Source organism: Scyliorhinus torazame, chromosome 18, assembly GCF_047496885.1.
Source record: "Scyliorhinus torazame isolate Kashiwa2021f chromosome 18, sScyTor2.1, whole genome shotgun sequence".
NCBI lineage: Eukaryota > Metazoa > Chordata > Chondrichthyes > Carcharhiniformes > Scyliorhinidae > Scyliorhinus > Scyliorhinus torazame.
In genome coordinates, this window is record NC_092724.1 from 168,739,049 (window position 1) to 168,756,962 (window position 17,914).

At 58.1% G+C, this 17,914-nt stretch overlaps 1 protein-coding gene across 1 annotated transcript in view; it reads left to right on the forward strand.

Annotated features, from left to right (window-relative positions):
• The window catches only part of dgke (diacylglycerol kinase, epsilon), a 106,733-nt gene that overhangs the window by 37,032 nt on the left and 51,787 nt on the right, over window positions 1-17,914 (forward strand). Inside the window, 1 exon segment of the mRNA XM_072483887.1 lies at window positions 5,335-5,492. Within this exon segment, the coding sequence (XP_072339988.1) occupies window positions 5,335-5,492 (158 nt within the window).

Consider the following 17,914-nt stretch of genomic DNA (forward strand, 5'->3'; position numbering starts at 1 on the left):
TGTTCTTCACTCTGTGGCAGGCACACACTGACTGAACTGTTCTTCTCTCTCTGGCAGGCACACACTGACTGAACTGTTCTTCTCTCTCTGACAGGCACACACTGACTGAACTATTCTTCACTCTGTGACAGGCACACACTGACTGAACTGTTCTTCTCTCTCTGGCAGGCACACACTGACTGAACTGTTCTTCTCTCTCTGGCAGGCACACACTGACTGAACTGTTCTTCTCTCTGGCAGGCACACACTGACTGAACTGTTCTTCTCTCTGTGACAGGCACACACTGACTGTACGGTTCTTCTCTCTCTGGCAGGCACACACTGACTGAACTGTTCTTCTCTCTCTGGCAGGCACACACTGACTGAACTGTTCTTCTCTCTGACAGGCACACACTGACTGAACTGTTCTTCACTCTGTGACAGGCACACACTGACTGAACTGTTCTTCTCTCTCTGGCAGGCACACACTGACTGAACTGTTCTTCTCTCTGGCAGGCACACACTGACTGAACTGTTCTTCTCTCTGTGACAGGCACACACTGACTGTACGGTTCTTCTCTCTCTGTGGCAGGCACACACTGACTGTACTGTTCTTCTCTCTCTGGCAGGCACACACTGACTGAACTGTTCTTCTCTCTCTGTGACAGGCACACACTGACTGAACTGTTCTTCTCTCTGGCAGGCACACACTGACTGAAATGTTCTCTCTCTGGCAGGCACACACTGACTGAACTGTTCTTCACTCTGTGACAGGCACACACTGACTGAACTGTTCTTCACTCTGTGGCAGGCACACACTGACTGGACTGTTCTTCACTCTGTGGCAGGCACACACTGACTGAACTGTTCTTCTCTCTCTGGCAGGCACACACTGACTGGACTGTTCTTCACTCTGTGGCAGGCACACACTGACTGGACTGTTCTTCACTCTGTGGCAGGCACACACTGACTGAACTGTTCTTCTCTCTGACAGGCACACACTGACTGAACTGTTCTTCTCTCTGACAGGCACACGCTGACTGAACTGTTCTTCACTCTGTGACAGGCACACACTGACTGAACTGTTCTTCTCTCTCTGACAGGCACACGCTGACTGAACTGTTCTTCACTCTGTGACAGGCACACACTGACTGAACTGTTCTTCTCTCTCTGACAGGCACACACTGACTGAACTGTTCTTCTCTCTCTGGCAGGCACACACTGACTGAACTGTTCTTCTCTCTCTGGCAGGCACACACTGACTGAACTGTTCTTCTCTCTCTGGCAGGCACACACTGACTGAACTGTTCTTCACTCTGTGGCAGGCACACACTGACTGAACTGTTCTTCTCTCTGACAGGCACACACTGACTGAACTGTTCTTCACTCTGTGGCAGGCACACACTGACTGAACTGTTCTTCACTCTGTGACAGGCACACACTGACTGAACTGTTCTTCACTCTGTGGCAGGCACACACTGACTGAACTGTTCTTCACTCTGTGACAGGCACACACTGACTGAACTGGTCTCTCTGTGGCAGGCACACACTGACTGAACTGTTCTTCACTCTGTGACAGGCACACGCTGACTGAACTGTTCTTCACTCTGTGACAGGCACACACTGACTGAACTGTTCTTCTCTCTCTGACAGGCACACGCTGACTGAACTGTTCTTCACTCTGTGACAGGCACACACTGACTGAACTGTTCTTCTCTCTCTGACAGGCACACACTGACTGAACTGTTCTTCTCTCTCTGGCAGGCACACACTGACTGAACTGTTCTTCTCTCTCTGGCAGGCACACACTGACTGAACTGTTCTTCTCTCTCTGGCAGGCACACACTGACTGAACTGTTCTTCACTCTGTGACAGGCACACACTGACTGAACTGTTCTTCTCTCTCTGACAGGCACACACTGACTGAACTGTTCTTCTCTCTCTGACAGGCACACACTGACTGAACTGTTCTTCTCTCTGACAGGCACACACTGACTGAAATGTTCTCTCTCTGGCAGGCACACACTGACTGAACTGTTCTTCACTCTGTGGCAGGCACAGACTGGCTGAACTGTTCTTCACTCTGACAAGCACACACTGACTGAACTGTTCTTCTCTCTGTGACAGCACACACTGACTGAACGGTTCTTCACTCTCTGGCAGGCACACACTGACTGAACTGTTCTTCACTCTGTGGCAGGCACACACTGACTGAACTGTTCTTCACTCTGTCCCTGTCTCTCTCTGTTGCCCTTGACCCTTGTCACTAGGCAACAGTTTTCTCTCCTATGTTTGTGATCTGAATTTACTAAACTACTAACCCATTTCTTCACACAAAGGGTTGTAAAACCTCATTCAAAATGCACGTATACAAGCAGGACCTGTGGCTTCAAGGCACCCAGATCACAAATGAATTCTCAATGGAAATCAGTCCATGTTTCCACTTTCTGGACACACAAACGCAAAGCTAAATTAAACCTAAAGTTACAATTTGTTCCTAACAACTGTCTCCATCAAACACTCCCAGGACAGGTACAGCACGGGGTTAGATACAGAGTAAAGCTCCCTCTACACTGTCCCCATCAAACACTCCCAGGGCAGGTACAGCACGCGGTTAGATACAGAGTAAAGCTCCCTCTACACTGTCCCCATCAAACACTCCCAGGACAGGTACAGCACGTGGTTAGATACAGCGTAAAGCTCCCTCTACACTGTCCCCATCAAACACTCCCAGGACAGGTACAGCACGGGGTTAGATACAGAGTAAAGCTCCCTCTACACTGTCCCCATCAAACACTCCCAGGGCAGGTACAGCACGCGGTTAGATACAGAGTAAAGCTCCCTCTACACTGTCCCCATCAAACACTCCCAGGACAGGTACAGCACGTGGTTAGATACAGCGTAAAGCTCCCTCTACACTGTCCCCATCAAACACTCCCAGGACAGGTACAGCACGGGGTTAGATACAGAGTAAAGCTCCCTCTACACTGTCCCCATCAAACACTCCCAGGACAGGTACAGCACGGGGTTAGATACAGAGTAAAGCTCCCTCTGCACTGTCCCCATCAAACACTCCCAGGACAGGTACAGCACGGGGTTAGATACAGAGTAAAGCTCCCTCTACACTGTCCCCATCAAACTCTCCCAGGACAGGTGCAGCACGGGGTTAGATACAGAGTAAAGCTCCCTCTACACTGTCCCCATCAAACACTCCCAGGACAGGTGCAGCACGGGGTTAGATACAGAGTAAAGCTCCCTCTACACTGTCCCCATCAAACACTCCCAGGACAGGTACAGCATGGGGTTAGATGCAGAGTAAAGCTCCCTCTACACTGTCCCCATCAAACACTCCCAGGACAGGTACAGCACGGGGTTAGATACAGAGTAAAGCTCCCTCTACACTGTCCCCATCAAACACTCCCGGGACAGGTACAAAATGGGAATAGATACAGATAAAGCTCCCTCTACACTGTCCCCATCAAACACTCCCAGGACAGGTACAGCACGGGGTTAGATACAGAGTAAAGCTCCCTCTACACAGTCCCCATCAAACACTCCCAAACAGGGACAGCACGGGGTTAAATACAGAGTAAAGCTCCCTCTACACTGTACCCATCAAACACTCCCAGGACAGGTACAGCACGGGGTTAGATACAGAGTAAAGCTCCCTCTAAACTGTCCCCATCAAACACTCCCAGGACAGGTGCAGCATGGGGTTAGATACAGAGTAAAGCTCCCTCTACACTGTCCCCATCAAACACTCCCAGGACAGGTACAGCACGGGGTTAGATACAGAGTAAAGCTCCCTCTACACTGTCTCCATTAAACACTCCCAGGACAGGTACAGCACGGGGTTAGATACAGAGTAAAGCTCCCTCTACACTGTCCCCATCAAACACTCCCAGGACAGGTACAGCACGGGGTTAGATACAGAGTAAAGCTCCCTCTACACTGTCCCCATCAAACACTCCCAGGGCAGGTACAGCACGCGGTTAGATACAGAGTAAAGCTCCCTCTACACTGTCCCCATCAAACACTCCCAGGACAGGTACAGCACGTGGTTAGATACAGCGTAAAGCTCCCTCTACACTGTCCCCATCAAACACTCCCAGGACAGGTACAGCACGGGGTTAGATACAGAGTAAAGCTCCCTCTACACTGTCCCCATCAAACACTCCCAGGACAGGTACAGCACGCGGTTAGATACAGAGTAAAGCTCCCTCTACACTGTCCCCATCAAACACTCCCAGGACAGGTACAGCACGGGGTTAGATACAGAGTAAAGCTCCCTCTGCACTGTCCCCATCAAACACTCCCAGGACAGGTACAGCACGGGGTTAGATACAGAGTAAAGCTCCCTCTACACTGTCCCCATCAAACTCTCCCTGGACAGGTGCAGCACGGGGTTAGGTACAGAGTAAAGCTCCCTCTACACTGTCCCCATCAAACACTCCCAGGACAGGTGCAGCACGGGGTTAGATACAGAGTAAAGCTCCCTCTCCACTGTCCCCATCAAACACTCCCAGGACAGGTACAGCATGGGGTTAGATGCAGAGTAAAGCTCCCTCTACACTGTCCCCATCAAACACTCCCAGGACAGGTACAGCACGGGGTTAGATACAGAGTAAAGCTCCCTCTACACTGTCCCCATCAAACACTCCCGGGACAGGTACAAAATGGGAATAGATACAGATAAAGCTCCCTCTGCACTGTCCCCATCAAACACTCCCAGGACAGGTACAGCACGGGGTTAGATACAGAGTAAAGCTCCCTCTACACAGTCCCCATCAAACACTCCCAAACAGGGACAGCACGGGGTTAAATACAGAGTAAAGCTCCCTCTACACTGTACCCATCAAACACTCCCAGGACAGGTACAGCACGGGGTTAGATACAGAGTAAAGCTCCCTCTACACTGTCCCCATCAAACACTCCCAGGACAGGTGCAGCATGGGGTTAGATACAGAGTAAAGCTCCCTCTACACTGTCCCCATCAAACACTCCCAGGACAGGTACAGCATGGGGTTAGATGCAGAATAAAGCTCCCTCTACACAGTCCCCATCAAACACTCCCAGGACAGGTACAGCATGGGGTTAGATGCAGAATAAAGCTCCCTCTACACAGTCCCCATCAAACACTCCCAGGACAGGTACAGCACGGGGTTAGATGCAGAGTAAAGCTCCCTCTACACTGTCCCCATCAAACACTCCCAGGACAGGAACAACACATGTTATAGCTTCAGTTTTGGATAAATTAGTTGTGGTTTGCATTAGCCAATTGTTCAACTGCCCCTGATCCTGACTCTGTTCCTGTCTGAATCATTAGCAATTAATCCTTCATCTCTCTTTATTCAGGGACAGGATGAGTACATTCCACATGTAGCCATCCTCCCGCTGGGCACTGGCAATGACTTGTCCAACACGCTCGGCTGGGGACCTGGGTACACTGGTGACGTTACAGCAGAAGCAATTTTACAGAATGTTCTAGATGGTGACCCAATGAAGTTGGATCGGTGAGTCATGTAGAAGTATTGTGCTTAGATTGGTGATTAAGACCAACAATGAGCATTGATAATAATCGCTTATAGTCACGAGTCGGCTTCGATGAAGTTACTGTGAAAAGCCCCTAGTCGCCACATTCCGGTGCCTGTTCCGGGAGGTTGGTACGGGAATTGAACCCGCGCTGCTGGCCTTTTTCTGCATCACAAAACCAGCTGTCTCGCCCACTGAGCTAAACCAACTATGTTGAGCTAAACCGGCCCTGATATTAAACCTTTCAATACTCCCCACTTGGAGTACAATTCTGGTCGCCACACTACCAGAAGGATGTGGAGGCTTTAGCGAGGGTGCAGGAGAGATTTACCAGGATGTTGCCTGGTATGGAGGGCATTAGCTATGAGGAGCGGTTGAATAAACTCGGTTTGTTCTCACTGGAACGAAGGAGGTTGAGGGGAGATCTGATAGAGGTCTACAAAATTATGAGGGGCATAGACAGAGTGGATAGTCAGAGGCTTTTCCCCAGGGTAGAGGGGTCAGTTACTAGGGGGCATAGGTTTAAGGTGAGAGGGGCAAGGTTTAGAGTAGATGTCCGAGGCAAGTTGTTTACACAGAGGGTAGTGGGTGCCTGGAACTCGCTGCTGGAGGAGGTGGCGGAAGCAGGGACGATAGTGACATTTAAGGGGCATCTTGACAAATACATGAATAGGATGGGAATGGAACATAGAACATACAGTGCAGAAGAAGGCCATTCGGCCCATCGAGTCTGCACCGACCCACTTAAGCCCTCACTTCCACCCTATCCCCGTAACCCAATAACCCCTCCTAACCTTTTTGGACATTAAGGGCAATTTATCATGGCCAATCCACCTAACCTGTACGTCTTTGGACTGTGGGAGGAAACCGGAGCACCCGGAGGAAACCCACGCAGACACGGGGAGAACGTGCAGACTCCGCACAGACAGTGACCCAGTGGGGAATCGAACCTGGGACCCTGGCGCTGTGAAGCCACAGTGCTAGCCACTGTGCTACCGTGCTGCCGTAGAGGGATTCGGAACCCGGAAGTGTAGAAGATTTTAGTTTAGACGGGCAGCATGGTCGCCGCAGGCTTGGTGGGCCGAAGGGCCTGTTCCTGTGCTGTATGTTTCTTTGTTCTAATAAAGAGCCCCCAAGATGTTCCTCTGGTCCAGTCAGACAAACGTGAACACGATGCCAGGTATCTTTGGAGCAGTGAGCAACGGTTTAGTCTCAGTGGTTTTAAAGTGGGCCGGAAGGGCACAGGGACGGAAGACAGATGGAGGGAGTTAGGATGGGGCCTGAGTGGATTAAGAGATGTCCGCCTCTGATTGGGTGAAGGAGTGGGATGCACCAGAGGTAAGTATTAGAGGAAAAGAGTGTTCAGTGGGATATGTAGGTGGGCCAGACGGGGTAGAAACACAGCTGGTTACAGCCATGGGAGAGGCAAGGCAATGGAGAGATTCAAACCCCGAGGATAAGAAGCTGGGAGAGTGTCAGCAACAAAGCGGGGATGGGTGTAAAAGGATTTGGTGCAAGATTGTATTTAGCATTGGAGTTTTGGATGAGCTGATAGTTCTGGTGAATGGGAGAGCAGTTTGGAGAAAATCTGGTTTAATATTGGGTGAGCTGAGGCCAAGGTGAAGATGGACAAGTGAGTGATCAGGGTGTAGGAGCGAGGCTGAATCCTCGATGAACGGGGTGTGGGAGCGAGGCGGAGTCCTCGATGAACGGGGTGTGGGAGCGAGGCGGAGTCCTCGATGAACGGGGTGTGGGAGCGAGGCGGAGTCCTCGATGAACAGGGTGTAGGAGCGAGGCCGAATCCTCGATGAACGGGGTGTGGGAGCGAGGCGGAGTCCTCGATGAACGGGGTGTGGGAGCGAGGCGGAGTCCTCGATGAACGGGGTGTGGGAGCGAGGCGGAGTCCTCGATGAACAGGGTGTAGGAGCGAGGCCGAATCCTCGATGAACGGGGTGTGGGAGCGAGGCGGAATCCTCGAAGTGTGGGGGTGAGGCGGAGTCCTCGATGAACGGGGTGGGAGCGAGGCCGTGTCCTCGATGAACGGGGTGTGGGAGCGAGGCGGAGTCCTCGATGAACAGGGTGTGGGGGTGAGGCCGTGTCCTCGATGAACGGGGTGTGGGAGCGAGGCGGGGTCCTCGATGAACAGGGTGTGGGGGTGAGGCCGAGACCTCGATGAACGGGGTGTGGGATTGAGGCGGAGTCCTCGATGAACGGGGTGTGAGAGCGAGGCGGAATCCTCGATGAACAGGGTGGGAGCGAGGCCGTGTCCTCGATGAGCGGGGTGTGGGAGCGAGGCGGAGTCCTCGATGAACAGGGTGTGGGAGCGAGGCGGAGTCCTCGATGAACAGGGTGTGGGAGCGAGGCGGAATCCTCGATGAACGGGGAGTGGGAGCGAGGCGGAATCCTCGATGAACGGGGTGTGGGAGCGAGGCGGAGTCCTCGATGAACGGGGTGTGGGAGCGAGGCGGAATCCTCGATGAACGGGGTGTGGGAGCGAGGCGGAATCCTCGATGAACAGGGTGGGAGCGAGGCCGTGTCCTCGATGAGCGGGGTGTGGGAGCGAGGCGGAGTCCTCGATGAACAGGGTGTGGGAGCGAGGCGGAGTCCTCGATGAACAGGGTGTGGGAGCGAGGCGGAATCCTCGATGAACGGGGTGTGGGAGCGAGGCGGAATCCTCGATGAACGGGGTGTGGGAGCGAGGCGGAGTCCTCGATGAACGGGGTGTGGGAGCGAGGCGGAATCCTCGATGAACGGGGTGTGGGAGCGAGGCGGAATCCTCGATGAACAGGGTGTGGGGGTGAGGCGGAGTCCTCGATGAACAGGGTGTGGGAGCGAGGCGGAGTCCTCGATGAACAGGGTGTGGGAGCGAGGCGGAATCCTCGATGAACGGGGTGTGGGAGCGAGGCGGAGTCCTCGATGTGTGGGGGTGAGGCGGAGTCCTCGATGTGTGGGGGTGAGGCGGAGTCCTCGATGTGTGGGAGCGAGGCGGAGTCCTCGATGAACGGGGTGTGGGAGCGAGGCGGAGTCCTCGATGTGTGGGGGTGAGGCGGAGTCCTCGGTGTGGGAGCGAGGCGGAGTCCTCGATGAACGGGGTGTGGGAGCGAGGCGGAGTCCTCGATGTGTGGGAGCGAGGCGGAGACCTCGATGAACGGGGTGTGGGAGTGAGGCGGAGTCCTCGATGAACGGGGTGTGGGGGTGAGGCGGAATCCTCGATGAACAGGGTGTGGGAGCGAGGCCGTGTCCTCGATGAACGGGGTGTGGGAGCGAGGCCGTGTCCTCGATGAACGGGGTGTGGGAGCGAGGCCGAGTCCTCGATGAACGGGGTGTGGGAGCGAGGCCGAGTCCTCGATGAACAGGGTGTGGGAGCGAGGCCGTGTCCTCGATGAACGGGGTGTGGGGGTGAGGCGGAATCCTCGATGAACAGGGTGTGGGAGCGAGGCCGTGTCCTCGATGAACGGGGTGTGGGAGCGAGGCCGAGTCCTCGATGAACGGGGTGTGGGAGCGAGGCCGTGTCCTCGATGAACGGGGTGTGGGGGTGAGGCGGAATCCTCGATGAACGGGGTGTGGGAGCGAGGCCGTGTCCTCGATGAACAGGGTGTGGGGGTGAGGCCGAGACCTCGATGAACGGGATGGGAGTGAGGCGGAGTCCTCGATGAACGGGGTGTGGGAGTGAGGCGGAATCCTCGATGAACGGGGTGTGGGAGCGAGGCCGAGACCTCGATGAACGGGGTGGGAGTGAGGCGGAGTCCTCGATGAACGGGGTGTGGGAGTGAGGCGGAGTCCTCGATGAACGGGGTGTGGGAGTGAGGCGGAATCCTCGATGAACGGGGTGTGGGAGTGAGGCGGAGTCCTCGATGAACGGGGTGTGGGGGTGAGGCGGAATCCTCGATGAACGGGGTGTGGAAGTGAGGCGAAGTCCTCGATGAACGGGGTGTGGGGGTGAGGCGGAGTCCTCGATGAACGGGGTGTGGGAGCGAGGCAGAATCCTCGATGAACGGGGTGTGGGAGCGAGGCGGAGTCCTCGATGAACGGGGTGTGGGAGCGAGGCCGTGTCCTCGATGAACAGGGTGTGGGAGCGAGGCCGTGTCCTCGATGAACAGGGTGGGGGAGCGAGGCGGAATCCTCGATGTGTGGGGGTGAGGCGGAATCCTCGATGTGTGGGGGTGAGGCGGAATCCTCGATGAACAGGGTGTGGGAGCGAGGCGGAATCCTCGATGAACGGGGTGTGGGAGCCAGGCGGAGTCCTCGATGAACAGGGTGTGGGGGTGAGGCGGAATCCTCGATGAGCGGGGTGTGGGAGCGAGGCGGAGTCCTCGATGAGCGGGGTGTGGGAGCGAGGCGGAATCCTCGATGAACGGGGTGTGGGAGCGAGGCGGAGTCCTCGATGAGCGGGGTGTGGGAGCGAGGCGGAGTCCTCGATGTGTGGGAGCGAGGCGGAGTCCTCGATGTGTGGGAGCGAGGCGGAGTCCTCGATGTGTGGGGGCGAGGCGGAGTCCTCGATGAACGGGGTGTGGGAGCGAGGCGGAATCCTCGATGAACAGGGTGTGGGAGCGAGGCCGTGTCCTCGATGAACAGGGTGTGGGAGCGAGGCCGTGTCCTCGATGAACAGGGTGTGGGAGCGAGGCGGAGTCCTCGATGTGTGGGGGTGAGGCGGAATCCTCGATGAACGGGGTGTGGGAGCGAGGCGGAGTCCTCGATGAACGGGGTGTGGGGATGACGCGGAATCCTCGATGAACAGGGTGTGGGAGCGAGGCGGAGTCCTCGATGAACGGGGTGTGGGAGCGAGGCCGAGTCCTCGATGAACAGGGTGTGGGAGCGAGGCCGAGTCCTCGATGAACGGGGTGTGGGGGTGAGGCGGAATCCTCGATGAACGGGGTGTGGGAGCGAGGCCGTGTCCTCGATGAACGGGGTGTGGGAGCGAGGCCGTGTCCTCGATGAACGGGGTGTGGGAGCGAGGCGGAGTCCTCGATGAACAGGGTGTGGGAGCGAGGCCGTGTCCTCGATGAACAGGGTGTGGGAGTGAGGCGGAGTCCTCGATGAACAGGGTGTGGGAGCGAGGCCGTGTCCTCGATGAACGGGGTGTGGGAGCGAGGCGGAGTCCTCGATGAACGGGGTGTGGGGGTGAGGCGGAGTCCTCGATGTGTGGGGGCGAGGCGGAGTCCTCGATGAACGGGGTGTGGGAGCGAGGCCGTGTCCTCGATGAACGGGGTGTGGCAGCGAGGCCGTGTCCTCGATGAACGGGGTGTGGGAGCGAGGCGGAGTCCTCGATGAACGGGGTGTGGGAGCGAGGCGGAATCCTCGATGAACGGGGTGTGGGGGTGAGGCCGAGACCTCGATGAACGGGGTGGGAGTGAGGCGGAGTCCTCGATGAACGGGGTGTGGGAGCGAGGCGGAGTTCTCGATGAACGGGGTGTGGGAGCGAGGCCGTGTCCTCGATGAACAGGGTGTGGGAGGGAGGCGGAGTCCTCGATGAACGGGGTGTGGGAGCGAGGCCGTGTCCTCGATGAACGGGGTGTGGGAGCGAGGCCGTGTCCTCGATGAACGGGGTGTGGGAGCGAGGCGGAGTCCTCGATGAACGGGGTGTGGGAGCGAGGCCGTGTCCTCGATGAACGGGGTGTGGGGGTGAGGCGGAATCCTCGATGAACAGGGTGTGGGAGCGAGGCCGTGTCCTCGATGAACGTGGTGTGGGGGTGAGGCGGAATCCTCGATGAACAGGGTGTGGGAGCGAGGCCGTGTCCTCGATGAACGGGGTGTGGGGGTGAGGCGGAATCCTCGATGAACGGGGTGTGGGAGCGAGGCAGTGTCCTCGATGAACGGGGTGTGGGAGTGAGGCGGAGTCCTCGATGAACAGGGTGTGGGAGCGAGGCGGAATCCTCGATGAACAGGGTGTGGGGGTGAGGCGGAATCCTCGAACAGGGTGTGGGGGTGAGGCGGAGTCCTCGATGAATGGGGTGTGGGAGCGAGGCCGAGACCTCGATGAACGGGGTGTGGGGGTGAGGCGGAATCCTCGATGAACAGGGTGTGGGAGCGAGGCCGTGTCCTCGATGAACAGGGTGTGGGAGCGAGGCGGAGTCCTCGATGAACGGGGTGTGGGAGCGAGGCGGAATCCTCGATGAACAGGGTGTGGGAGCGAGGCGGAGTCCTCGATGAACGGGGTGTGGGAGCGAGGCCGTGTCCTCGATGAACAGGGTGTGGGAGTGAGGCGGAGTCCTCGATGAACGGGGTGTGGGAGCGAGGCCGTGTCCTCGATGAACAGGGTGTGGGAGCGAGGCCGTGTCCTCGATGAACAGGGTGTGGGAGCGAGGCCGAGACCTCGATGAACGGGGTGTGGGAGCGAGGCGGAGTCCTCGATGAACGGGGTGTGGGAGCGAGGCGGAGTCCTCGATGAACGGGGTGTGGGAGCGAGGCCGTGTCCTCGATGAACAGGGTGTGGGAGCGAGGCCGTGTCCTCGATGAACAGGGTGTGAGAGCGAGGCGGAGTCCTCGATGAACGGGGTGTGGGGGTGAGGCGGAATCCTCGATGAACGGGGTGTGGGAGCGAGGCCGTGTCCTCGATGAACGGGGTGTGGGGGTGAGGCGGAATCCTCGATGAACGGGGTGTGGGAGCGAGGCCGTGTCCTCGATGAACAGGGTGTGGGAGCGAGGCCGTGTCCTCGATGAACGGGGTGTGGGGGTGAGGCGGAATCCTCGATGAACAGGGTGTGGGAGCGAGGCCGTGTCCTCGATGAACGGGGTGTGGGGGTGAGGCGGAATCCTCGATGAAAGGAGTGTGTGAGCGAGGCCGTGTCCTCGATGAACGGGGTGTGGGAGCGAGGCCGTGTCCTCGATGAACGGGGTGTGGGGGTGAGGCGGAATCCTCGATGAACGGGGTGTGGGAGCGAGGCCGTGTCCTCGATGAACGGGGTGTGGGGGTGAGGCGGAATCCTCGATGAACGGGGTGTGGGAGCGAGGCCGTGTCCTCGATGAACAGGGTGTGGGAGCGAGGCCGTGTCCTCGATGAACGGGGTGTGGGGGTGAGGCGGAATCCTCGATGAACAGGGTGTGGGAGCGAGGCCGTGTCCTCGATGAACGGGGTGTGGGGGTGAGGCGGAATCCTCGATGAACGGAGTGTGTGAGCGAGGCCGTGTCCTCGATGAACGGGGTGTGGGGGTGAGGCGGAATCCTCGATGAATGGGGTGTGGGAGCGAGGCCGTGTCCTCGATGAACAGGGTGTGGGAGCGAGGCGGAGTCCTCGATGTGTGGGGGTGAGGCGGAGTCCTCGATGAACGGTGTGGGGGTGAGGCCGAGACCTCGATGAACAGGGTGTGGGAGCGAGGCCGTGTCCTCGATGAATGGGGTGTGGGAGCGAGGCGGAATCCTCGATGAACGGGGTGTGGGAGCGAGGCGGAATCCTCGATGAACAGGGTGTGGGGGTGAGGCGGAGTCCTCGATGCTGCATAGGTGTGGCTGGCTACTGTTTGCAAGCCTGCGTTGTTCACCTACAATGGGCTGAGTGTTTCTCAACGGTTGTGCAGCTGTGTTTACAGAACTCACATCTTGCACGTGTCTGCTGGTGATTTAACTCTGAGCACTGGAATAATTTCAGCTCCATGACCACTCCTCACAATACTCCTGATAGTTATATATGAACTCTCACACACAGAATTAACAGAGCAGAGGGGGCCATTCAGCCCATCGGGTGTGCACTAGCCCTTAGAAAGAGCACCCTACTTAAGCCCATGAAACCACCCTATCCCCGTAACCCCACCTACCTTTTGGAAATGAAGATGCAATTTAGCAAGGCCAATCCACCTCACCTGCACGTCTTTGGACTGTGCAGACAGGAGGAGAAAGTGCAAACGCCACAAAGTCACCCGGGGCCAGTATGGGAACTGGGTCCATGGAGCTGTGAGACAGCAGTGCCTACCTGGGTCCCTGGCGCTGTGAGACAGCAGTGTTAACCCGGGCCCCTGACACTGAGAGACAGCAGTGTTAACCCGGGTTCCTGGCACTGTGAGGCCGCAGTGTTAACCCGGGTCCCTGGCGCTGTGAGACAGTAGTGTTAACTCGGGTCCCTGGCACTGTGAGGCCGCAGTATTAACCCGGGTCCCTGGCACTGTGAGACAGCAGTGCTGACCCGGGTCCCTGGCACTGTGAGACAGCAGTGTTTTTCCGGGTCCATAGCACTGAGACAGCAGTGTTAACCCGGGTCCCTGGCACTGTGAGACAGCAGTGTTAACCTGGGTGCCTGTCTCTGTGAGACAGCAGTGCTGACCCGGGTCCCTGGCACTGTGAGACAGCAGTGTTAACCCGGGCCCCTGACACTGTGAGACAGCAGTGTTAACCCGGGTTCCTGGCACTGTGAGGCCGCAGTGCTGACCCGGGTCCCTGGCGCTGTGAGACAGCAGTGTTAACCCGGGTCCCTGGCACTGTGAGACAGCAGTGTTAACCTGGGTCCCTGGCACTGTGATACAGCAGTGTTAACCCGGGTCCCTGGCGCAGTGAGACAGCAGTGTTAACCCGGGTCCCTGGCGCTGTGAGACAGCAGTGTTAACTCGGGTCCCTGGCACTGTGAGGCCGCAGTATTAACCCGGGTCCCTGGCACTGTGAGACAGCAGTGCTGACCCGGGTCCCTGGCACTGTGAGACAGCAGTGTTTTTCCGGGTCCATAGCACTGAGACAGCAGTGTTCACCCGGGTCCCTGGCACTGTGAGACAGCAGTGTTAACCTGGGTGCCTGTCTCTGTGAGACAGCAGTGCTGACCCGGGTCCCTGGCACTGTGAGACAGCAGTGTTTTTCCGGGTCCATAGCACTGTGAGACAGCAGTGTTGACCCGGGTCCCTGGCGCTGTGAGGCCGCAGTGTTAACCTGGGTCCCTGGCACTGTGAGACAGCAGTGTTAACCCGGGTCCCTGGCACTGTGAGACAGCAGTGTTAACCCAGGTCCCTGGCACTGTGAGACAGCAGTGTTAACCTGGGTCCCTGGCACTGTGAGACAGCAGTGTTAACCCAGGTCCCTGGCACTGTGAGACAGCAGTGTTAACCCGGGTCCCTGGCACTGTGAGACAGCAGTGTTGACCCGGGTCCCTGGCGCTGTGAGGCCGCAGTGCTGACCCGGGTCCCTGGCGCTGTGAGGCCGCAGTATTAACCCGGGTCCCTGGCACTGTGAGGCCGCAGTGCTGACCCGGGTCCCTGGCACTGTGAGGCCGCAGTGCTGACCCGGGTCCCTGGCGCTGTGAGACAGCAGTGCTAACCCGGGTCCCTGGCACTGTGAGACAGCAGTGTTAACCCGGGTCCCTGGCGCTGTGAGACAGCAGTGTTAACCCGGGTCCCTGGCACTGTGAGACAGCAGTGTTAACCCGGGTCCCTGGCGCTGTGAGGCCGCAGTGCTGACCCGGGTCCCTGGCACTGTGAGGCCGCAGTGCTGACCCGGGTCCCTGGGGCTGTGAGACAGCAGTGCTAACCCGGGTCCCTGGCACTGTGAGACAGCAGTGCTGACCCGGGTCCCTGGCACTGTGAGACAGCAGTGTTGACCCGGGTCCCTGGCACTGTGAGACAGCAGTGCTGACCCGGGTCCCTGGCACTGTGAGACAGCAGTGTTAACCCAGGTCACTGGCACTGTGAGACAGCAGTGTTAACCCGGGTCTCTGGCACTGTGAGGCAGCAGTGTTAACCCGGGTCCCTGGCGCTGTGAGACAGCAGTGTTAACCCGGGTCCCTGGCGCTGTGAGGCCGCAGTGTTAACCCGGGTCCCTGGCACTGTGAGACAGCAGTGTTAATCCGGGTCCCTGGTGCTGTGAGAAAGCAGTGTTAACTCAGGTCCCTGTCTCTGTGAGACAGTAGTGTTAACCCGGGTCCCTGGCGCTGTGAGGCCGCAGTGTTAACCCGGGTCCCTGGTACTGTGAGGCCGCAGTGCTGACCCGGGTTCCTGGCACTGTGAGACAGCAGTGTTAACCCGGGTCCATGCGCTGTGAGGCCGCAGTGTTAACCCGGCTCCCTGACGCAGTGAGGCAGCAGTGCTGACCCGGGTTCCTGGCGCTGTGAGACAGCAGTGCTGACCCGGCTCCCTGGCACTGAGACAGCAGTATTAACCCTGGTCCCTGGCACGGTGAGACAGCAGTGCTGACCCGGGTCCTTGGCACTGTGAGACAGCAGTGTTAACCGGGTCCCTGGCTCTGTGAGATCGAAGTGTTAACCCGGGTCCCTGGCACTGTGAGGTCGAAGTGTTAACCCGGGTCCCTGGCACTGTGAGACAGCAGCGTTAACCCGGGTCCCTGGCTCTGTGAGGTTGAAGTGTTAACCCGTGTCCCTGGCACTGAGGTCGAAGTGTTAACCCGGGTCCCTGGCTCTGTGAGGCAGCAGTGTTAACCCGGGTGCCTGGCACTCTGAGGCAGCAGAGTTAACCCTGGCACTGTGAGACACCAGTGCTAACCCAGGTCCCTGGCACTGTGAGACAGCAGTGTTAACCCAGGTCCCTGGCGCTGTGAGACAGTAGTGTTAACCCGGGTCCCTGGCTCTGTGAGGTCGAAGTGTTAACCCGGGTCCCTGGCACTGTGAGACAGCAGTGTTAACCCGGGTGCCTGGCACTGTGAGGCAGCAGAGTTTACCCGGGACCCTGGCACTGTGAGACACCAGTGCTAACCCCAGGTCCCTGGCACTGTGAGACAGCAGTGTTAACCCGGGTCCTGGCACTGTGAGACAGCAGAGTTAACCCGGGTCCCTGGCACTGTGAGGCCGCAGTGTTAACCTGGGTCCCTGGCACTGTGAGGCCGCAGTGTTAACCCGGGTCCCTGGCACTGTGAGGCCGCAGTGTTATCCCGGGTCCCTGGCACTGTGAGGCAGCAGTGTTAACCCGGGTCCCTGGCACTGTGAGGCAGCAGTGTTAACCCGGGTCCCTGGCACTGTGAGGCAGCAGTGTTAACCCGGCTGCCTGGCACTGTGAGACAGCAGTGTTAATCCGGGTCCCTGGCGCTGTGAGACAGCAGTGTTAACCCGGGCCCCTGGCACTGTGAGGCAGCAGTGTTAAACCGCCTGCCTGGCACTGTGAGACATTAGGCCTGACTCGTGTCCCTGGCACTGTGAGGCAGCAGTGTTAACCCGGGTCCCTAGCGCTGTGAGACAGCTGTGTTAACCCGGGTCCCTGGCACTGTGAGGCCGCAGTGCTGACCCGGGTCCCTGGCGCTGTGAGGCAGTAGTGCTGACCCGTGTCCCTGGCAGTGTGAGGCAGCAGTGTTAACCCGGGTCCCTGGCTCTGTGAGTCAGCAGTGTTAACCCGGGTCCCTGGCGCCGTGAGGCAGCAGTGTTAACCCCTGGCACTGTGAGGCAGCAGTGCTGACCCGGGTCCCTAGCACTGTGAGACAGCAGTGTTAACCCGGGTCCCTGGCTCTGTCAGATCGAAGTGTTAACCCGGGTCCCTGGCACTGTGAGGTCGAAGTGTTAACCCGGGTCCCTGGCACTGTGAGACAGCAGTGTTAACCCGGGTCCCTGGCTCTGTGAGGTCGAAGTGTTAACCCGTGCCCCTGGCACTGTGAGGTCGAAGTGTTAACCCGGGTCCCTGGCTCTGTGAGGCAGCAGTGTTAACCCGGGTGCCTGGCACTCTGAGGCAGCAGAGTTAACCCTGGCACTGTGAGACACCAGTGCTAACCCAGGTCCCTGGCACTGTGAGACAGCAGTGTTAACCCAGGTCCCTGGCGCTGTGAGACAGTAGTGTTAACCCAGGTCCCTGGCTCTGTGAGGTCGAAGTGTTAACCCGGGTCCCTGGCACTGTGAGGCAGCAGTGTTAACCCGGGTCCCTGGCACTGTGAGGCAGCAGTGTTAACCCGGGTCCCTGGCACTGTGAGGCAGCAGTGTTAACCCGGCTGCCTGGCACTGTGAGACAGCAGTGTTTTTCCTGGTCCATAGCACTGTGAGACAGCAGTGCTAACCCGGGTGCCTGGCGCTGTGAGATAGTAGGGCTAACCAGGGTCCCTGGCACTGTGAGACAGCAGTGTTAACCCGGGTCCCTGGCACTGTGAGACAGCAGTGTTAACCCAGGTCCCTGGCGCTGTGAGACAGTAGTGTTAACCCGGGTCCCTGGCTCTGTGAGGTCGAAGTGTTAACCCGGGTCCCTGGCACTGTGAGACAGCAGAGTTAACCCGGGTCCCTGGCACTGTGAGGCCGCAGTGTTAACCTGGGTCCCTGGCACTGTGAGGCCGGAGTGTTAACCCGGGTCCCTGGCACTGTGAGGCCGCAGTGTTAACCCGGGTCCCTGGCACTGTGAGGCAGCAGTGTTAACCCGGGTCCCTGGCACTGTGAGGCAGCAGTGTTAACCCGGGTCCCTGGCACTGTGAGGCAGCAGTGTTAACCCGGCTGCCTGGCACTGTGAGACAGCAGTGTTTTTCCTGGTCCCTGGCACTGTGAGACAGCAGTGCCAACCCGGGTCTCTGG